Raw genomic sequence first — 18439 nt, forward strand, 5'->3', positions numbered from 1 at the left:
TGTAGGGTGTAGAATATTCATGAACAATTATATTGATTATTGAACAATTAGTTTTGCATTGCCCTGTTCATATATCACAGATATGAGGGTCACACTACGTAATGATATTTGGATATCTCCTCTACAGAGGGGTTAAGTTGAAAGGTAAAGTGCACAGGGCAGTTGTGAGACCGGCAATGATGTATGGAGCAGAGACGTGGGCAATAAAGAAGACAGAAGCGAAGAAGCTGGATGTGGCAGAGATGAGAATGTTGAGATGGATGTGTGGGGTGACAAGAAGAGATAAGATACGGAATGTGGTAATTAGGGGTACCACAGGAGTTAGAGAACTTTCAGTTAAGATCCAAGAATGTAGACTGAGGTGGTATGGTCATGTCATGAGAAGAGATGAACAGTATATTGGGAGGAGAGTGATGCAAATGGAGGTACAGGGAACAAGAAGGAGAGGGAGACCAAAGCGAAGTTGGATGGACTGTATCAAGGATGACCTTCGATCAAAGGGATTAACCGGTGATGAGGTGTGGGAAGTTAGATGGAGAACACTGGCCAGAAACATCGACCCCTCATAAAAGTGGGAAAAGATGCAGACAAAGGAGATCTCCTCTAGAGAGAAAACGTAAAACAATATTGCGAGTCAGAGACTTTTCAAGTAATGTACCAAAATCGTTTTCGTTTTGCGATGATATGCGTTTCTATTCAATCCTGCTATATCCCAGTTTCTTTCCTCGTGATGACTTGATAATTCCATTGTTCTAGAAGAAAATTTATGTTGTTTTTTTTTTCCTCTCAAAATCTTGCATTACATATATTTTGCAATTATGGTATTTTAAAAACATTATGGTTCTCAAAGAGTAATTATATAATTTGCTATTAGGCGTTGAACTGCCTGCTGATATATTAGCATATACCAGTGGAATACTACATTACTTATATATATATATATATATATATATATATATATATATATATATATATATATATATATATATATATATATATATATAAATATATATATATATATATATATATATATATATATATATATAAATATATATATATATATATATATATATATATATATATATATATATATATATATATGTATATATATACATATATATATATATATACATATACATATACATATATATATAATGCATTCATCATTTATACTTATTTACCTTATATATTTTTTAAAACGGGTTGATTTCAATTTAATTAAATTTTATTCATATGTTTCAATTTGTTCATAATATAGATTTTGATATGATATATACAAAAAAAAATCATATACATTTAGATATCAAAAGAATTTATCTCTTTACGTAAATACCAATCACTCCATTTAGTACTTTTGTTTTTGTATCATAACTGACCAAAGTAATCTCAGCGACTGAGACACTCATATCTGACACCTGTTATTTTCGACCGAATTTCGCATGGGCGTCATTCCTTTGTTTTACCCAGTGCGCAGAGCTGCTTATGCTTATTTATGTTACTGTTATCTGTTTTCTAAAAGCGTTCAGCTGGACCAAAATAAAACCAAGCGTTAAAATTACCAGATTTTATATATATATATATATATATATATATATATATATATATATATATATATATATATGAATAATACCAAATGAAATTCAAAATGGGACCTACTAAAGCCACTTCACACTAAAAAAGACCTAATAATGAACACATATATTTATATACATACACATTTATACATATACTGTATATATACACACATATATATACATATATATACACATATATACATTATATGTATGTATATATACCGGATATATATATATATATATATATATATATATATACATTCAAATAAGCCATATATTTTAGATACATTAATGTCTGGATTCTCTTAACGACCCTGGGACCAGAGCCCCAGGCGAAATCACACAAAGACAATAGCTTCTGACCGGCCTGGAATCGAACCCTGGTCCAGGAAACATTTATGAACAGTGACATACCAATTGGTCACGAAGAAGAATCTTTCTTTGTGACCAAGTGGTATGTCACTGCTCATACAAGTTTCCTGGACCACGGTTCGATTTCAGGCCGGTCAGAAGCTATTGTCTTTGTGTGATTTTGCCTGGGCCTCTGGTCCCGGGGTAGTTAAGAGAACCCAGATATTAATGTATAAAAAATGTATGGCTTATTTGAATATATATATATATATATATATATATATATATATATATATATATATATATATATATATATATATATATATATATATATGTGTGTGTGTGTGTGTGTGGGGGGGGGGGGGTGTTTGTGCGCGCGTGCGTGCGTGTGCGTGTTGTGTTTTGCGTGTATGCATGTGTATGCTCGTGTGCATTTATAATTTAATCTTAATCGCATTTTTAGCAAAGTTCTTCATTCGAATTCCATCTAACTCGGATATAACATAACCGAGGGGGCGTAAGCTCCCATCATGTATTATTATTATTATTATTATTATTATTATTATTATTATTATTATTATTATTAACCAGGCTACAACCCTAATTGGAAAGCAGTTTGCTGCAAATCCAAGAGCTCCAGTAAGGAAAGCAGCCAAGTGCGGGAAGGAATTAGAGAAATAACGAATAAACTATAAATAATAGGTAATAAGAAATTATGAAATAAATAAAAATAAATAAACAACGTTAAATAGATAGGTTATGCATAAACTATGAAATGAGTCTTATGTCAACTTACTCAAAAGAAAAGCATTTGGAACAATTTTTAGTTTTTGAGGTTGCATCGATTTAACTATCGCTGTGGGAAGATCGCTCCACAATCTGGTAATATCTGGAATTAAACTCATAGAATACCGTGTAATATTGAGCTTTATAATGGATAAGTCAAGACTGTTAAAATTAACTGCATGGTTAGTACTATGTACTATAGTAATTTTTTTTCTAATGAAGTGCATTTGCACTGACTCGCAGGAATGCCCTTTTAGCTCGGAGAAGTTTGCTAATCGCTGAATGGTTGGGAAAAATAATTTTAGCCAATCACCTAGTAGGAAACATTTCCGAGCTAAGAGAACACCCCTGCGAGTCTGTGCAAATGCACTTCATAAAAAAAAAATAATAATAAATAAAGAGTATAGATGGTACAGTCTGGGAAGATCTGGATGTAAAGGGTGGTCAGAACAGTGAAAAAGCTTTGGATGAGGCTAAATTTCTTTTATATCGTAATAACATATCTTGGAGAGATGTTATTCAGTCTGCCATTATAAGGTATCTTACACATATGTAGAAAGAAAAGGGTGGGTCCAAAGCGATTCCATGAAAAGCAAGAAAAGGAAGAGAAGACGAATTGTTAACGAAATAAGAAAGTTTGAGGGTGTTGACTGGCATAGAAAACCCGTGAACAGACGTAAGTGGCAGGATATGGCCGAGGCCTTTGTTCTGCAATGGACTAGTAATGGCTTATGATATATATATATATATATATATATATATATATATATATATATATATATATATATATATATATATATATAGATATATATATATATATATATATATATATATATATATATAGATATATATATATATATATATATATATATATATATATATATATATATATATATATATATGCAGACACATATGTGTATTGTGTAATTTAGTGGCGAAAAGTAATTCTGTAATACTTATTTAATTAACTGTAAAGGCAACAATGTGTTAATTTCTAGCAAGAAGAGAGAGAGAGAGAGAGAGAGAGAGAGAGAGAGAGAGAGAGAGAGAGAGAGAGAGAGAGAGAGAGTTTGTTATCTATAGAAGCTGACAATTTTCACACCACCATGAAGTCTTATGCAACTAAATTTTGATTTTCATAATCACCCTTTATCTAAATAGTCATGCATAGATTAAAAAGAATTTCCCGACTCTAGTCGCCAGATTATATATTTGCAGTAAGTTAAAATAGATATATTGAAAACGTTTTCATGAAATGTGATATGTAACTATACTAAGTTTTTTTAATAAGGGGCATTTACGCTGACTCGCAGCGGTGCCCTTTTAGCTCAGAAAAGTTTCCTGCTATCTGATTGGTTAGAATTATCTTGTCCAACCAATCAGTGATCAGGAAACTTTTCCGAGCTAAAGGGGCATCCCTGCGAGTCGGTGCAAATCTGCCTCACTAAAAAGAATTGACTGTAGTAGGTTATATCTGATATGGAATACGTTTGTAAAATTACTCTAATTTCCGCCACCCATCTGACTATTACTTCTCCCTCTTCCCCTCTCCTTCGTCTCTTTCCCATTCAGGGTAGCCAGGTTGGCCTTTTTTCAGGTAAAAAACCTCATATTTGATCTTTTTGAAATTGTTTGGCCTTAAATGGTATATTTTTGGCCTTTTCCTACCAATGGGTTGGCCTTTTAAAGCTGAAGTTGATTAGAAGGTCTTTTCATAATTGTAAAACCTGGCAAGCCTGCTCCCATTCTCTCTCCCTCTCCTCCACCCTTCTGGCTATTTCTATTCTTAATTTGTTGTGCTTTCCAAAGCTAAACAGCAGCACAGCTCCTTGCATTTTCAAAGACACAACAACAAAACGAATGAATTTATGAATTTATCAGTTTCTTAACAGTTTCTCTCGTCTCGTCCTCTCTTAAGGATTCTCTTCCTGGTTGTTTGAGTTCCTTTATTATAAGATGTCCTTCTTCGTAAGCTTTTTCAAATTATTCCTTTTAAAGTAGTCTTTAAATTTCTTATATCGAATTGCTTTTATATATTTATGTTTACAATTTTTAATTGGACGTTTCAATTTCATGAGTCTACCTACCTTTATTATTGCAAATTAGTTCTTTTGTATGAATACATACTGGCCTTTGGACCGTCTTAACATCACCCCTGAGCCACCTCAGTAAACAATGTTTTATTGAATTCGATTTTTGTTTTATCATGTTGATGTTAGAATGCCCCAACACATGGTTGGAACACGGGCTCTTGCGTTGGCAGCCCGTAATTAGGATATCAATGTGAAAGTGGGATTTTTATACTGATCACACTTGAAAAAATTACCGTTAAAAAAACGGTAAAAGTCCTGGAATAAATGTTGTCAGACACTTACCGTTATAAAAACGGATAATTTGACGTAAAGGAGTGATATTACGGTCACCAACCCGTGAAAAATAATAACAAAGTAGGGTGAAATTAAGGTTGCTTGTACTTTAATGAAATACTGATGAGAACAGTATACTATTACGGAGAATTTACGATTAAAATTATGTTTTTTTTTTCTAACAGCGAGGATTAAGTGGGACGCTTCAAGTTAAATCGGCGTTGTTCATAATTGTTTTTAAAGGCCTTTGTGATTTTTTTTTTTTTTCTTTTTTTTTAGATATTGATATCTTTATTGTCCATTGTGCGGTGTGAGAAATTATCACCTGATATCCTTGACTGTTGTAATGATGTGCGTTGGAAAAAATTCACAGCCAAGTGTGCAATTGCATAATATTGGGATGAAGACCTTTCAACAACACTTCAAATATCAAACCGATAACCGGTGAGCATTTCAACCCAAAGCTCTTGAATTGAATATTCCACCATAATTCGAGAAATATATGTGTCTTATGAGTCTCGTTATTTTACCAGGTGCCTGTTTGTGTTGTTATTTTCCCGACAAGGGGCCTGTTTGTGTTATTTTCCCGGGAAGATGCCCATGGTACCAAAACTGTTTGAAGGGTTGTGAGAGATGTAGCCAACAGCTGCATGTCCTTCTCCAATCTCTCAATCATCAGATATCCTGAAGATTATTGGATACTTTCCTTTGAAAATTCGCGGTATTCCCAAAATTCAAGGATTCCATTGGACTTTTGAAAACTAACCTTTTTTCCTGATAAAATTTCAGGGACATCCTTATTGAACAAAATTCCTAGATCACGACATTATTATTATTATTATTATTATTATTATTATTATTATTATTAGCCAAGCTACACCCCTAGTTGAAAAAGCAAGATGCTGTAAGCTCAAGGGCTCCAATAGGGAAAAATAGCCCAGTGAGGAAAGGAAATAAGGAAATAAATAAATGATAAGAATAAATTAACAATAAATCATTCTAAAAATAGTGACAACGTCAAAACAGATATGTCCTATATAAACTATTAACAATGTCAAAAACAGGTACGTCATATATAAACTATAAAAAGACTCATGTCAGCCTGGTCAACATAAAAACATTTGCTCCAACTTTGAACTTTTGAAGTTCTATTGATTCAACTACCCGATTAGGAAGATCATTCCACAACTTGGTAACAGCTGGAATAAAACTTCCAGAATACTGGGCAGTATTGAGCCTCATGATTGAGAAGGCCTGGCTATTAGAATTAACTGCCTGCCTAGTATTACGAACAGGATAGTATTGTCCTGGGAGATCTGAATGTAAAGGATGGTCGAAGTTATGAAAAATCTTATGCAACATGCATAATGAACTAATTGAACGACGGTGCCAAAGATTAATATCTAGATCAGGAATAAGAAATTTAATAGACCGTTAGTTTCTGTCCAACAAATTAAAATGAGAATCAGCAGCTGAACACTAGACAGGAGAACAATACTCAAAATAAGGTAGAATGAAAGAATTAAAACACTTCTTCAGAATAGATTGATCACCGAAAATCTCAAAAGACTTTCTCAATAAGCCAATTTTTTGTGCAATTGAAGAAGACACAGACCTAATGTGTTTCTCAAAAGTAAGTTTGCTGTCGAGAATCACACCTAAGCACAGGAGAAAGAGTCTGTACCGGCACAAGGTCAGTTTATTTTGACTTATCATTCTCTTCGCAGCTTCATCAGTCAACTGCTAATGTAATGCGCGTCTTAATTTTAAATTACTTTACAATTTAATCTGTTGACTGGTACAGTAGACCAGCAGTATCTTAATTTATCCATTACTAGACTTCGTTCTAGGCTCTGCAAATGTTATTCTGAGAGAGAGAGAGAGAGAGATCTGACCATGAATTCGATTTCTTTCCGCGCGAGAAAGAATTTATCCAATATTGACTGATAAGGGCGACTTCAGAAACTAGGCTAAGATGCAACTGAGCGTTATCTGTACGTTTTATAATATGGATCGAATTCAGAATTAGATAAGCCGTCCAGCGAGTTGGATAAATAGATTTTTTGTTTTGTATTTTGTGGCAGCAGTAGGGGCTTCAGCATTATGAAGCTTCATCTGTGGGGGATAACGGGGAAGGGTGGGCTGTGGCACCCTAGCAAGTACAAGACGAACTAGGTTGAGTCCCTTGTCAGGCTGGGAGGAACGTAGAGAGTAAAGGTCCCCCCCCCTTTTTTTTAATTTCTTTGTTATCGGCTACCCCCACAAAATTGGGGGAAGTGCAATGGTATGTGTGTGTGTTTTGTGGCATAAGATTATTTTTTTCATTAGCTATCACTAGATATTGACAGCGTGAGAACTGGTGAACTTGAAAGGCTGCTCTTATCCATGTGTTGGTTTTCACACTACGCAAAGGGGGTAAACATCTCGCTTTGACTTTTCCAGATTTGATAGGAAGACAAGAATTTGGGTTTCGTTCTTCATCGGGAAGGGATCGATTATTGGGCGCTCTTCCACCATCAAGCGATAACTTGCTTTGCAACACGGTGCATTAATTTCTCAAACCATTGACGCTTCTGTGAACTAAAATTTTGAAAAAACGCTTTATACACAAGCACACATATTTATACACGTATATATATATATATATATATATATATATATATATATATATATATATATATATATATATATATATATATATATATGTATATGTATTTGTACCTAAGCTGGAAGAAGGATCAGAAAAACGAAGTTTTTGGGACTACCGCTTTCGTATTTTCATACCTCTTCAGGTCCAAAAAGATTTCGTTTATCTGATTCTTCCTCCAGCGTAGTGACAAATATATACATCGCAGGCTTCAGCGATAGATCGTCAATATGTATATATATATATATATATATATATATATATATATATATATATATGTGTGTGTGTGTATATATATATATATATATATATATATATATATATATATATATATATATATATATATATATATATATGTACATATACATAAATATGCGTATATTTCAGCAATGATGTTGAGACGCGAGCAGTTCCTCAGAGCTGTGCTACTTGGTCCTTCGTCCATCACTTCACAGTGGAATGCAGGTAATGCAAAATAACAATAAACAATTTATTGCCTCCTCATTTTGTTCGGTGTATTATCCTCGCGATGTGCAAACAGAATTTACTCACTTAATTCTTTAGCATATATTACGTAGTTCAAGTTTACAGTCTTTTGAAGACGAGTTGTTTACAGTAGTCGTAATAATGAAATCCACAGAAATTATGATAATGATAAAATGAATAATAGTGATGATAATAATATTGATTGAAATCTTAATCATTATTGTTGATTTTTATCGTGTTATTGATATTGGAAGTTTTATGTAATCAATAATACCTTGAAATAGCATAACTTCTTTCTGAGTGATATTTGCAAAAACTGTCGAAAGGATTACCCCCAAAATTGTTACTCAATAGAAGCTATTTTAAAATACTACACCATAAACTTTAAAAATATATACCACAACAGATTTACTAAACCATTATTAATTCTATGAAACAGTTTTGAAAATCGATGGGATTGGTCATAATCATGTTCGCCGGGCTCAAACTTCTTCTACCAGTCAGGCAACTTCTCCTCACTTGGCCGCTTTAAAGATAGAAGACGCTATAGCAGGTAAATCATCAAGCCTTTACATGACTCCAAGCTCCCACCACACCAGTAATCCAATAATGACTCCGTAAAAGATATAATATATTCTTCAGTACTTATTTCATAGATATCATATAAAATTGAATAGTAGACCATGAATTCTTGCTTTCTTTTAAATAGTAATTGACTTAACTGACTCTTTTCTTTACCAGCGTCGAAAATACAGTCGCCACAGAAGCTGGACTTCAGCAGCCATTCTTTTGCATTTAAGCACAAGAAAACAAGCGAGTTGATCCGGGGACTTCTTGTTCTCAACGCATGCGCAGTCGATACCCTCGTTGACCACAGCCATAAAGTAAGTTTATTCGAGTTAATATACTTATGTTTAAGGCCGCTCATGAATGGCAGAGAGGCAAGGGGCAGTGGCAATGCCCTAGACAAGGCCTTAGAGACGGATTATATACATATGATCAGCGACCAAGCCTTAGTTTATTCATGAGTTCTTACCGAACTCGTGAGGGTGAGGTTATCAACAGACAATTCAAAATTTCACATCTATACAGTATTTTTACTCTTTGATAACAAAAGTAATGTCAGCACATAGCCATCTTAATCTTGAACCCACCCATCAACTTCCAGAATTCCCCTTCAATGAATCTTGAAATGGACGCATGTCACCAAACCAATTTTAATCCCAAGCTCTAATTTCCTTCCAGATGTTCATGCTAGGTCAACGTATTCTGGGAGAGAAGCTTCTGAGCTTCTTCGTGGCCCCATTCTATAACCAGTTCGTGGCTGGGGACAGCGAGGAACAACTGGCAACCACCAGCCATGTCCTCCACGATGTCAACGTGAAGCTTATGGTGGCGCCCATGATGGAGACTGACGTCGGGGAAGGGCATGACCTGTGGGTGTTCGAGGTTCATAGAGAGAGAGAGAGAGAGAGAGAGAGAGAGAGAGAGAGAGAGAGAGAGAGAGAGAGAGAGAGAGAGAGAGGTTTACTCTGAATGTATTCGACAAGCTAAAAGAAAACAAAATTCTTAAAATTTCTGATTTAAAACGAAATTACCAATAAGAAATGACGCATTATTATTATTATTATTATTATTATTATTATTATTATTATTATTATTATTAGCTAAGCTACAACCCTAGTTGGAAAAACAGGATACTATAATCCCATGGACTCCAAAAGGAAAAAATAGCCTGGTGTGGAAAGGAAATGAGGAAATAGATAAACTACAAGAGAAATAATGAGCAATGAAAATAACATATTTTAAGAACAGTAACAACATTAGAATAATTTCAACAAGTTAACAACATATTCTAATAAATTTGTCACATGCGTTACTCAAGTACCTAACTCAATTTACTCCATTCTTATACCTTTGTCACAATCCCTTCTATAAAGTGCATCTATAAATTTTAAAACGCTTCCAGAACACTAAAATTATGGAAAGGTAATATCTCAGAATGCATCTATAATGTTCAAACGATTCCAGAAGACAAAAATTACACAAAGATCATTGCTCAGATTGCATCTATAACGTTTAAAAGGTTTCCAGAAGATTAAAATTACAGATCATTGCTCAGAATACAATTATAACGTTTAAACGCTTCCAGAAGACTAAAATTACAGAAAGATCATTTCTCAGAATGCATCTGTAACGTTTAAAAGGTTTCCAGAAGATTTAAATAACAGAAGATCATTGCTCAGAATACAACTATAACGTTAAAAACGCTTCCAGAAGACTAAAATTACAGAAAGATCATTTCTCAGAATGCATCTATAACGTTTAAAAGGTTTCCAGAAGATTTAAATAACAGCAGATCATTGCTCAGAATACAACTATAACGTTAAAAACGCTTCCAGAAGACTAAAATTACAGAAAGATCATTTCTCAGAATGCATCTATAACGTTTAACACGATTCCAAAAGACAAAAATTACACAAAGATCATTGCTCAGAAATAACTATAACGTTTAAAACGCTTCCAGAAGACTAAAATTACAGGATAATAATTTTTCTTTGGGTTTTAGAGAGTCCATGTACCGCAAGAACCTGGACAAGACTTTATTCCTCATCGAGATGGCCAGAAAACACAGTCTTTGCCAGCATACGACGCCTCTCTGCCAGACTAAGCACACAGCTCACCTATCCGCGGATGTCTTGGTAAGTTTCAACCCTGTGTTGGTTTCCCAACTGGCCTCGTTCCTGGCGAGGTCAAACTGAATCATAATATTTCGTAAATCGTAAAAATGGCCTCGCAATGTCGTATTTCAGACAGAGATAAATAATAGTTTCCTAATTAAGAAAATTGATTTGACAAATGATGATAAAGTTTATTACTGTCCCAATCAACTATATACACCCCACCCCTACACACACACACACACACACACACACACACACACATATATATATATATATATATATATATATATATATATATATATATATATACATATATATATATATATATATATATATATATATATATATATATATATATATATATATATATATATATATATTTATATGTACGTGTATGTATACGCACACACACACACACACACACATATATATATATATATATATATATATATATATATATATAGAGAGAGAGAGAGAGAGAGAGAGAGAGAGAGAGAGAGAGAGAGAGAGAGAGAGAGAGAGAGAGAGAGAGAGAGAGAGAGAGAGAGATATGATTCTCATATGGTAGGAGGCTTCTAATATGATTCTTAATAATTAGCCTATTAATTACACCCAGTTTGTGACTTATATTTTGGCCTATTTTGGGGAAGATTTATACCAATTATGAATGGAAATTGTCTTAATTGAAAGACTTTCTCAGACTTTTTGATGTTATCCAAAACATCTTTATAATTCATATGCTAAGCACTTAGCCCGCACAGACAGACAAAAAGTCATTAAAACAGCCACATAAATTCACACGCACTAACGTACTTACTATATACACCTCAAGCCAAGAGATTGTCCAATCTCTAGAATTCTTTTTACTTTGTCAGAAATGATAAGTGAAGATGAGACAGTGGAGAGATAACTAGAGATAATAACGGGTTATTTTTTTCTCTGTCCATATTTACGCATTATCTCTTATCGTCTATAATATTAAAGGATCATTTCTAATAGTTTATAGTTTATATAGGAATATTTATTTTGGTGTTCTCACTGTTTTTGAAATATTCTATTGTTCCTTGCTTCCTTTCCTCACTGGGCTACTTTCCCTGTTGGAGCCCCTGGGCTTATAGCATCCAGTTTTTCCAACTAGGGTTGTAGCTTCGCAAGTAATAATAATATCAATGACTTATTTGCTACCAGACTAATCCTACTATATTTAGGTAAATGAAAAATAGATGGAATTTTTATATCGTCTAATAATTTTTTGTCGTAAACCAGACTTCCTTTTCCAAAGGGTAGGATATCTACGGCTTACATGTCGCTAAGCGAGGAAATGCGGGCAGAGGCAGTGAGGGTGTTGTCGATCCATATGGAGACCGTAGGTAAAAATGGTCTCAGCGCTGGAAAGTTACCTGAGGTATCGTCTTCCTTGGCGTTCCTTGGATTGGACAAAGAAGATTACCAACAGCTGATGGAATCATTGCCGAGATTGTATAAAATGGGTTAGTATTTGTAAAAGAAATAACTTCTTTTTAATAATAATTCTGAGAAATTTTCTAACTGTAATATTTCAATGGGCGCATGATCAAAATGGTTTTATAAATTGTGAATAATTTTCAGACGTATTATTTTCTATTTGTCTTTATCAATTGGAAAGTAACAATATAATTGTATAGTTGCAAGGCTTTAAAAGACACTATCCATTAAAAAGTATGTAGTGTTTCCTCCATTTAGAGGGATAATCTTCTTCTTCTTCTTCTTCTTCTTCTTCTTCTTCTTCTTATTATTATTATTATTATTATTATTATTATTATTATTTTTATTATTATTATTATTATTATTATTATTATTATTATTTTTATTATTATTATTATTATTATTATTATTATCATTATTATTATTGTTATTTAGTGTTTAAATTTCTATATAACTAACAAACCAACCAAGAATCCTAAAAATTAAAAGAACAAGTCAAAACTGATTTAAAACATCGTATGATTCTATTCCCAAGGAGAGAAATGCGTGAAAGATAATGTCATCTTGGCCGTTGATGCTGAATTCACATACACAAATCCAGCCATCAATCTCCTAACCCTGGCAATGATGAGGCTCTTTAACGCTGACCGGAAGCCTCTCATCTGGAACACTTACCAAGGGTACTTGAAGGTGAGGAGGGATTTTCCTGGAAGATCTGGAAAGGACGGTGGTGTGTCTGCTAGCTCTGTACTTTTTCTTTTTTTATCAAATATGTTGATTATTAATTACTTTTCTATATGTGTCTTCAAAATTGGGTTATTTTAAGATATGTGTTCCTATTTTTCCTACATTATGTATATATATATATATATATATATATATATATATATATATATATATATATATATATATATATATATATGTATATATATATATATATATATATATATATATATATATATATATATATATGTATATATATATATATATATATATATATATATATATATATATATTCATATGTATATTTACATATACATAATTATATATATATATATATATATATATATATATATATATATATATACATACATATATATATATATAAATAAATAAATATATATATATATATATATATATATATATATATATATATATATATACATACATATATATATATATAAATAAATAAATATATATATATATATATATATATATATATATATATATATATATATATATGCTGTATATATATATATATATATATATATATATATATATATATATATATATATATATGTATATATATATATAACATATTCAGATGTATATATGTTTTTGTATACTTCATGAATATGTATATATATATATATATATATATATATATATATATATATATATATATATATATATATACATATGTGTGTGTACACACACACACACACACATATATATATATATATATATATATATATATATATATATATATATATATATATATATATATATATATATAAGTATATACATAGTCACGTAATCATTAATTTAATTAATCAAACTTTTGTCGATTTTAATTTGTCAGTCAGGATTGCAAAACTTGCAACACGACTTGCGCATCGTGGAGGCTTTGGGCGGCTTCGGATTTGGCGTGAAAATCGTTCGAGGGGCTTACCTCGAGAGGGAGAAGGCCGACGCCCTCGCAGAGGGTCGCCCTTCCCCCGTCAATGACACTTACGAGGACACAAATACCATGTATAATAGGTCAGTTGAATTAGGTCATGTTATGTGTCTGAATTATATGTTTCTTACGTTTTTTGCTTGATCTATGTCTCTAGTTGATATTTGAGTCAATGAATAATTCTACACCATTATCTAATCTATAAAGTCATTCTTATCTTATTTGTGACAATGATTCTGGGTCTATATATATTCTTTTGTCACAATTAAGCAGAATTACACGAATTTTCGTTTCTTCATCCCTCTATCATACTGATCTTCTAAATAGAATATCCTCTTCCCACATTTTTGTCAAGCGTCATGCACTGACATTCCTAAGAGAGAGAGAGAGAGAGAGAGAGAGAGAGAGAGAGAGAGAGAGAGAGAGAGAGAGAGACTCACTCTTGCTAATGTCATGGTATCTTTATCTATTTGAATTGTCTGATGCTGGGTTGTGTACTCAAATGGCATACCTAATTTTATTGCCTGCAATCACAAACGTGTCGAAGAAACGGTTTTCGAACAAAATCTGAAGATCAGTAGTAGTAGTAGTAGTAGTAGTAGTAGTAGTAGTAGTAGTAGTAGTAGTAGTAGTAGTAGTAGTAGTAGTAGCTCATCTACCCACGTTTTCTCTATCCTTGCTAAAGCATGATATACGCAATGCTAAAAGAGGTTAAGAAGGACCCCAATGGTAAGGCCATCATCGTGGCCACCCACAACGAAGAATCAGTCCGGCTGGCTGCCAGTAGAATAGAAGAACTGGACCTGAACCCTTCGGCTGGTAATGTGGTTTTCGGCCAAGTCTATGGCATGGCTGAGAATATCACCCTTCCTTTAGGTAAGTAAAAATATGATATTTGTTCAAGTTTCCTCTGTTCGTTTGTCTGTCTGTGTCTGTATCTTTCTTAATGAAGAGATCAATTGGATGGCGAGTTGCTTTGATGGTGTTAAAGAAATGGGGTTTATCCCAGGGGGATTATTATACCCGTTTCTTGTAGTACCCCAGGTTATGAAATTGGAAATAAGATTCATCTTCAATATGATTTTATTAACTGTTCATGTTTATTGCTGTTACATTGGTAACTCGAGTAATAGTTCCTCATCGTCATCAGCTATTCCTAGTCCACTACAGAACAAAGGCCTCAGACATGTTCATCCACTCGCGTCTGTTTATGATCTTTCTATGCTAGTTTATTCCAGAACTTTTTCTAAGATCGTCAATTCATTGTCTTCTCTTCCTGACCCAGCTTCTTTTGTAATAGTTAAATCACCTCAGATGTTGGTTACAGCCAGGTGAAATGAGTTTTAATGGGAGTTGTTGAAAATCGTCCTTAACTTATTCTTGTAATCTCAAACATCCAAAAAGACAACTTACGACACGAATATAACAATAAGACAGTGGGCAATTGGTTATAAGTCATTTCCATCACTAGTAGCATCACAGATCAAGATAGATATCCCCTGAATACCACAAGTTCCATCATCAGCAACATCTACAATCAAAGGGAACGTTTTTCACAAATTTGAGCTGCAATGTTTCTGTGTTTGTTGAGATCCTCACTCTGTTCATATTACGTTCATATACACATTTTACGTGCATTTTTTGATATAACACCATCCAGAAGATTAAAAATTCTTCTTAATATAAAGTATGATATAATTATGAAATAAAATCTTTTAGGATTTCAATGGCATAAGAAACTTAGGGCCCTTTTAAAGCCTGCAGTATTTGCCAGAATGTGATACTTCTTCGTATAGTTGAACTAGTAAACCTTAATCACCTTTTCCTCCTCAGCTCAATCCGGTTATATAGTGTATAAGTCCGTACCTTATGGGAGCATGGTGGAAGTGATTCCTTATTTGTCTCGACGCGCCAACGAGAACAGGGCAGTCCTCAAAGGTGCCAGGAAAGAGAGGCAACTCCTCTCCCAAGAACTTAGGACGCGGTTCTCCCTTCCTGTCTGATTAGTAATATAAGGAACTACGTCTTTTGGACTCCAGTTTTCAGACAATATTATTGAGGCCCTGACTTGAAGGATTCTGATTCCAATATGGAATGTATCATGAATACATATCTGTTATTTTTATTCATTATAACTGAAATGAAAACATACTAACTTTTGAAGTTCGATATTGAAAGGTTAGTATAAATGCAGGTTGACTTAGTGATATTCCATTTTTTCAACGGTATTATTAGTTACCAACACAGGATTTTGGATTTCGAAATATATTTTTCCTACCATATACATTGAGTTTTGAACGAATTTGACCTTTATTTTTGGTGCAAACTAATAGTTTTAGAAATATAGGACCCCCTTTAAGAACAGAAATCCCTTAGTTCTATTATCCGTTGGCCTCTGAACCGTCTATTCTGGCAAGCGTTAGTCATATGTTGTGCTGTTTGAGTAGTTTACTGTTATTTATAACTTTCAGGTGGACAACAAATATCATGAATGTGAATAAACACAAATCTATTAATGTGCATGAATTATTCTGTTTCTGAAGTCTGAAACAAAGGAACCTGTGGCGATTTATCACCGGTTTATACAAAATAGCCCGATGTACTGGGCAGATCACAAAGTCTTAGGGACAAGCTACTCAAAACCATCGGGGGAGTAATTAGAATATGGGCATCCTTAACAAATTTTATTACAAAAATAATCTAATACGTAGGAAACATGAAAAATTAAACTTTACCTAACATTCGAGAACATGTGACTGAAAAAAAACTATGTCCACTTCGGACTCAAGATAACAACAAATTAATTAATCTTTCATAAAGTTACCTCGATAAAACCCTTATCGAGACCCCTAGACGTGCTTTACACAATACCAATGATCCCCTGGCACAAGGATCGACAAAATATCAACAGATAAAAAACATTACTACAACTCTATCAAGACCTACACGGAAACCGACCTGGGTACAATAGGCGTGGGGAGAGAGAACAATTAGAAGGGACTTACTTTGGTTGGGGACGTTGGATCAAAGAGGACGAGCTAGCCTTGCAACCTCCGACGTCACCTTTTTGGCGCAATTTGTCCTGAACCTAAATTTCTAGATTGGATTTTTTTATCATGTTACAACAGAATTACGTTATTTTTCCTAATCTTAAATTATCAGCAATTGATTTTATTAGTCTCAGCGCCTTCCTACCAGGCGGTTTCCCTTTTTGGTTCTAAACGTTCACGTCTGGAACTACATTCATTCGCCCGCGAGTTTTCTCCTCTCCCTCCAATTTGACGTAGTCGTAGGTGGAGTCAAATGGCGGGAATTTCGATTGATCGGGTCGAAATTCCCGACATCCTCCACGCCCCAAAATAAGGAGCGATGAAACGTCGGTCAATTGGATGGAGCTAGACTCGGGGTGAGGGGAGTGGCTTACTCCGAGACTCTGTTAGGCTCGCTGCGTAGCGCTCCGCAACGACTCGAACAGAGTACGCACAATATACAACAGCAATGTTACCCCGGGGTAATAAACACAATCAATAATATACAGTCATACAACAGATCAAATTAGGCAATGGGCCTAGCAATTCTAAAGCACTCGTGTAATACACATAAGGAACGGCAGAAATAAGTGATAATGTACACACATTTTACAGAATTCAAATGGCAAGCAATTAGGCAATGGGCCTAAAACAAACAGAAAATGGCAATGGCAATGCATACAATTCAAGCTCTAAGGCAATTAGGCAATCGGGCCTAAGACAATTCAAGAAATAGCAGAAATGCAAACATAACAATTCAAGTGCAAAGACAATTAGGCAATGGGCCTAAGACAATTCAAGAAATGGCAGAAATGCAAACATAATAATTCAAGTGCAAAGACAATTAGGCAATGGGCCTAAGACAATTCAAGAAATGGCAGAAATACATACATGACAATTCAAATTCAGTCTGTCTCAACTCACAATAATCGAGACTTCTATAGCGCTGCTACATGCAGGCTGTTACTTAATGGAGTACAAGAGGGAGGGGTTGGTTCTGTGCAACGCTCGGTCTGTACGCACGAGAGACCATCCCGTCCCCGTTCTCCACCCCTAAGCACTTCCAACCTCCGCAGATTCACGCACACCTCACAAACTCCACCCTCCCTACCTTCCAGATAGGACACGCCCCCTTTTCACTTACAGTTTACAGCTACTTTTTATATATCGTCACCTTTCAGCAGACAGTCCATCAGTTCTCGCTGTTTCGCGGCAGCCCTTCTCAATGGGCGTGCAGAACGTCTTTGTGCGTTCGTCTGCTCTGATTCAGTTTCAGTTTCATTTTCACTTCTTTCACTAACTGCATAGTTCTCACCTTCCTCGTCGTTGTCGTCCGTTCCTGTGGCTGGTTGTTGAGTTGTCGTAGCTGTTGCC

At 34.0% G+C, this 18439-nt stretch overlaps 1 protein-coding gene across 1 annotated transcript; it reads left to right on the plus strand.

Annotated features, from left to right (window-relative positions):
• The first annotated feature begins 7464 nt into the window (after window positions 1-7464).
• Window positions 7465-16409, plus strand: LOC137630615 (hydroxyproline dehydrogenase-like). Its single transcript, XM_068362217.1, has 11 exons — window positions 7465-7620; window positions 8112-8189; window positions 8650-8763; window positions 8952-9094; window positions 9456-9646; window positions 10780-10912; window positions 12177-12384; window positions 12894-13048; window positions 13941-14119; window positions 14722-14912; window positions 15870-16409. Exons 2-11 carry the CDS (start codon window positions 8114-8116, stop codon window positions 16037-16039), a joined length of 1560 nt encoding a protein of 519 aa, XP_068218318.1. The 5' UTR covers window positions 7465-7620; window positions 8112-8113; the 3' UTR covers window positions 16040-16409.
• The last annotated feature ends 2030 nt before the right edge of the window (window positions 16410-18439 follow it).

This window comes from Palaemon carinicauda, chromosome 38 (assembly GCF_036898095.1).
Source record: "Palaemon carinicauda isolate YSFRI2023 chromosome 38, ASM3689809v2, whole genome shotgun sequence".
Lineage (NCBI taxonomy): Eukaryota > Metazoa > Arthropoda > Malacostraca > Decapoda > Palaemonidae > Palaemon > Palaemon carinicauda.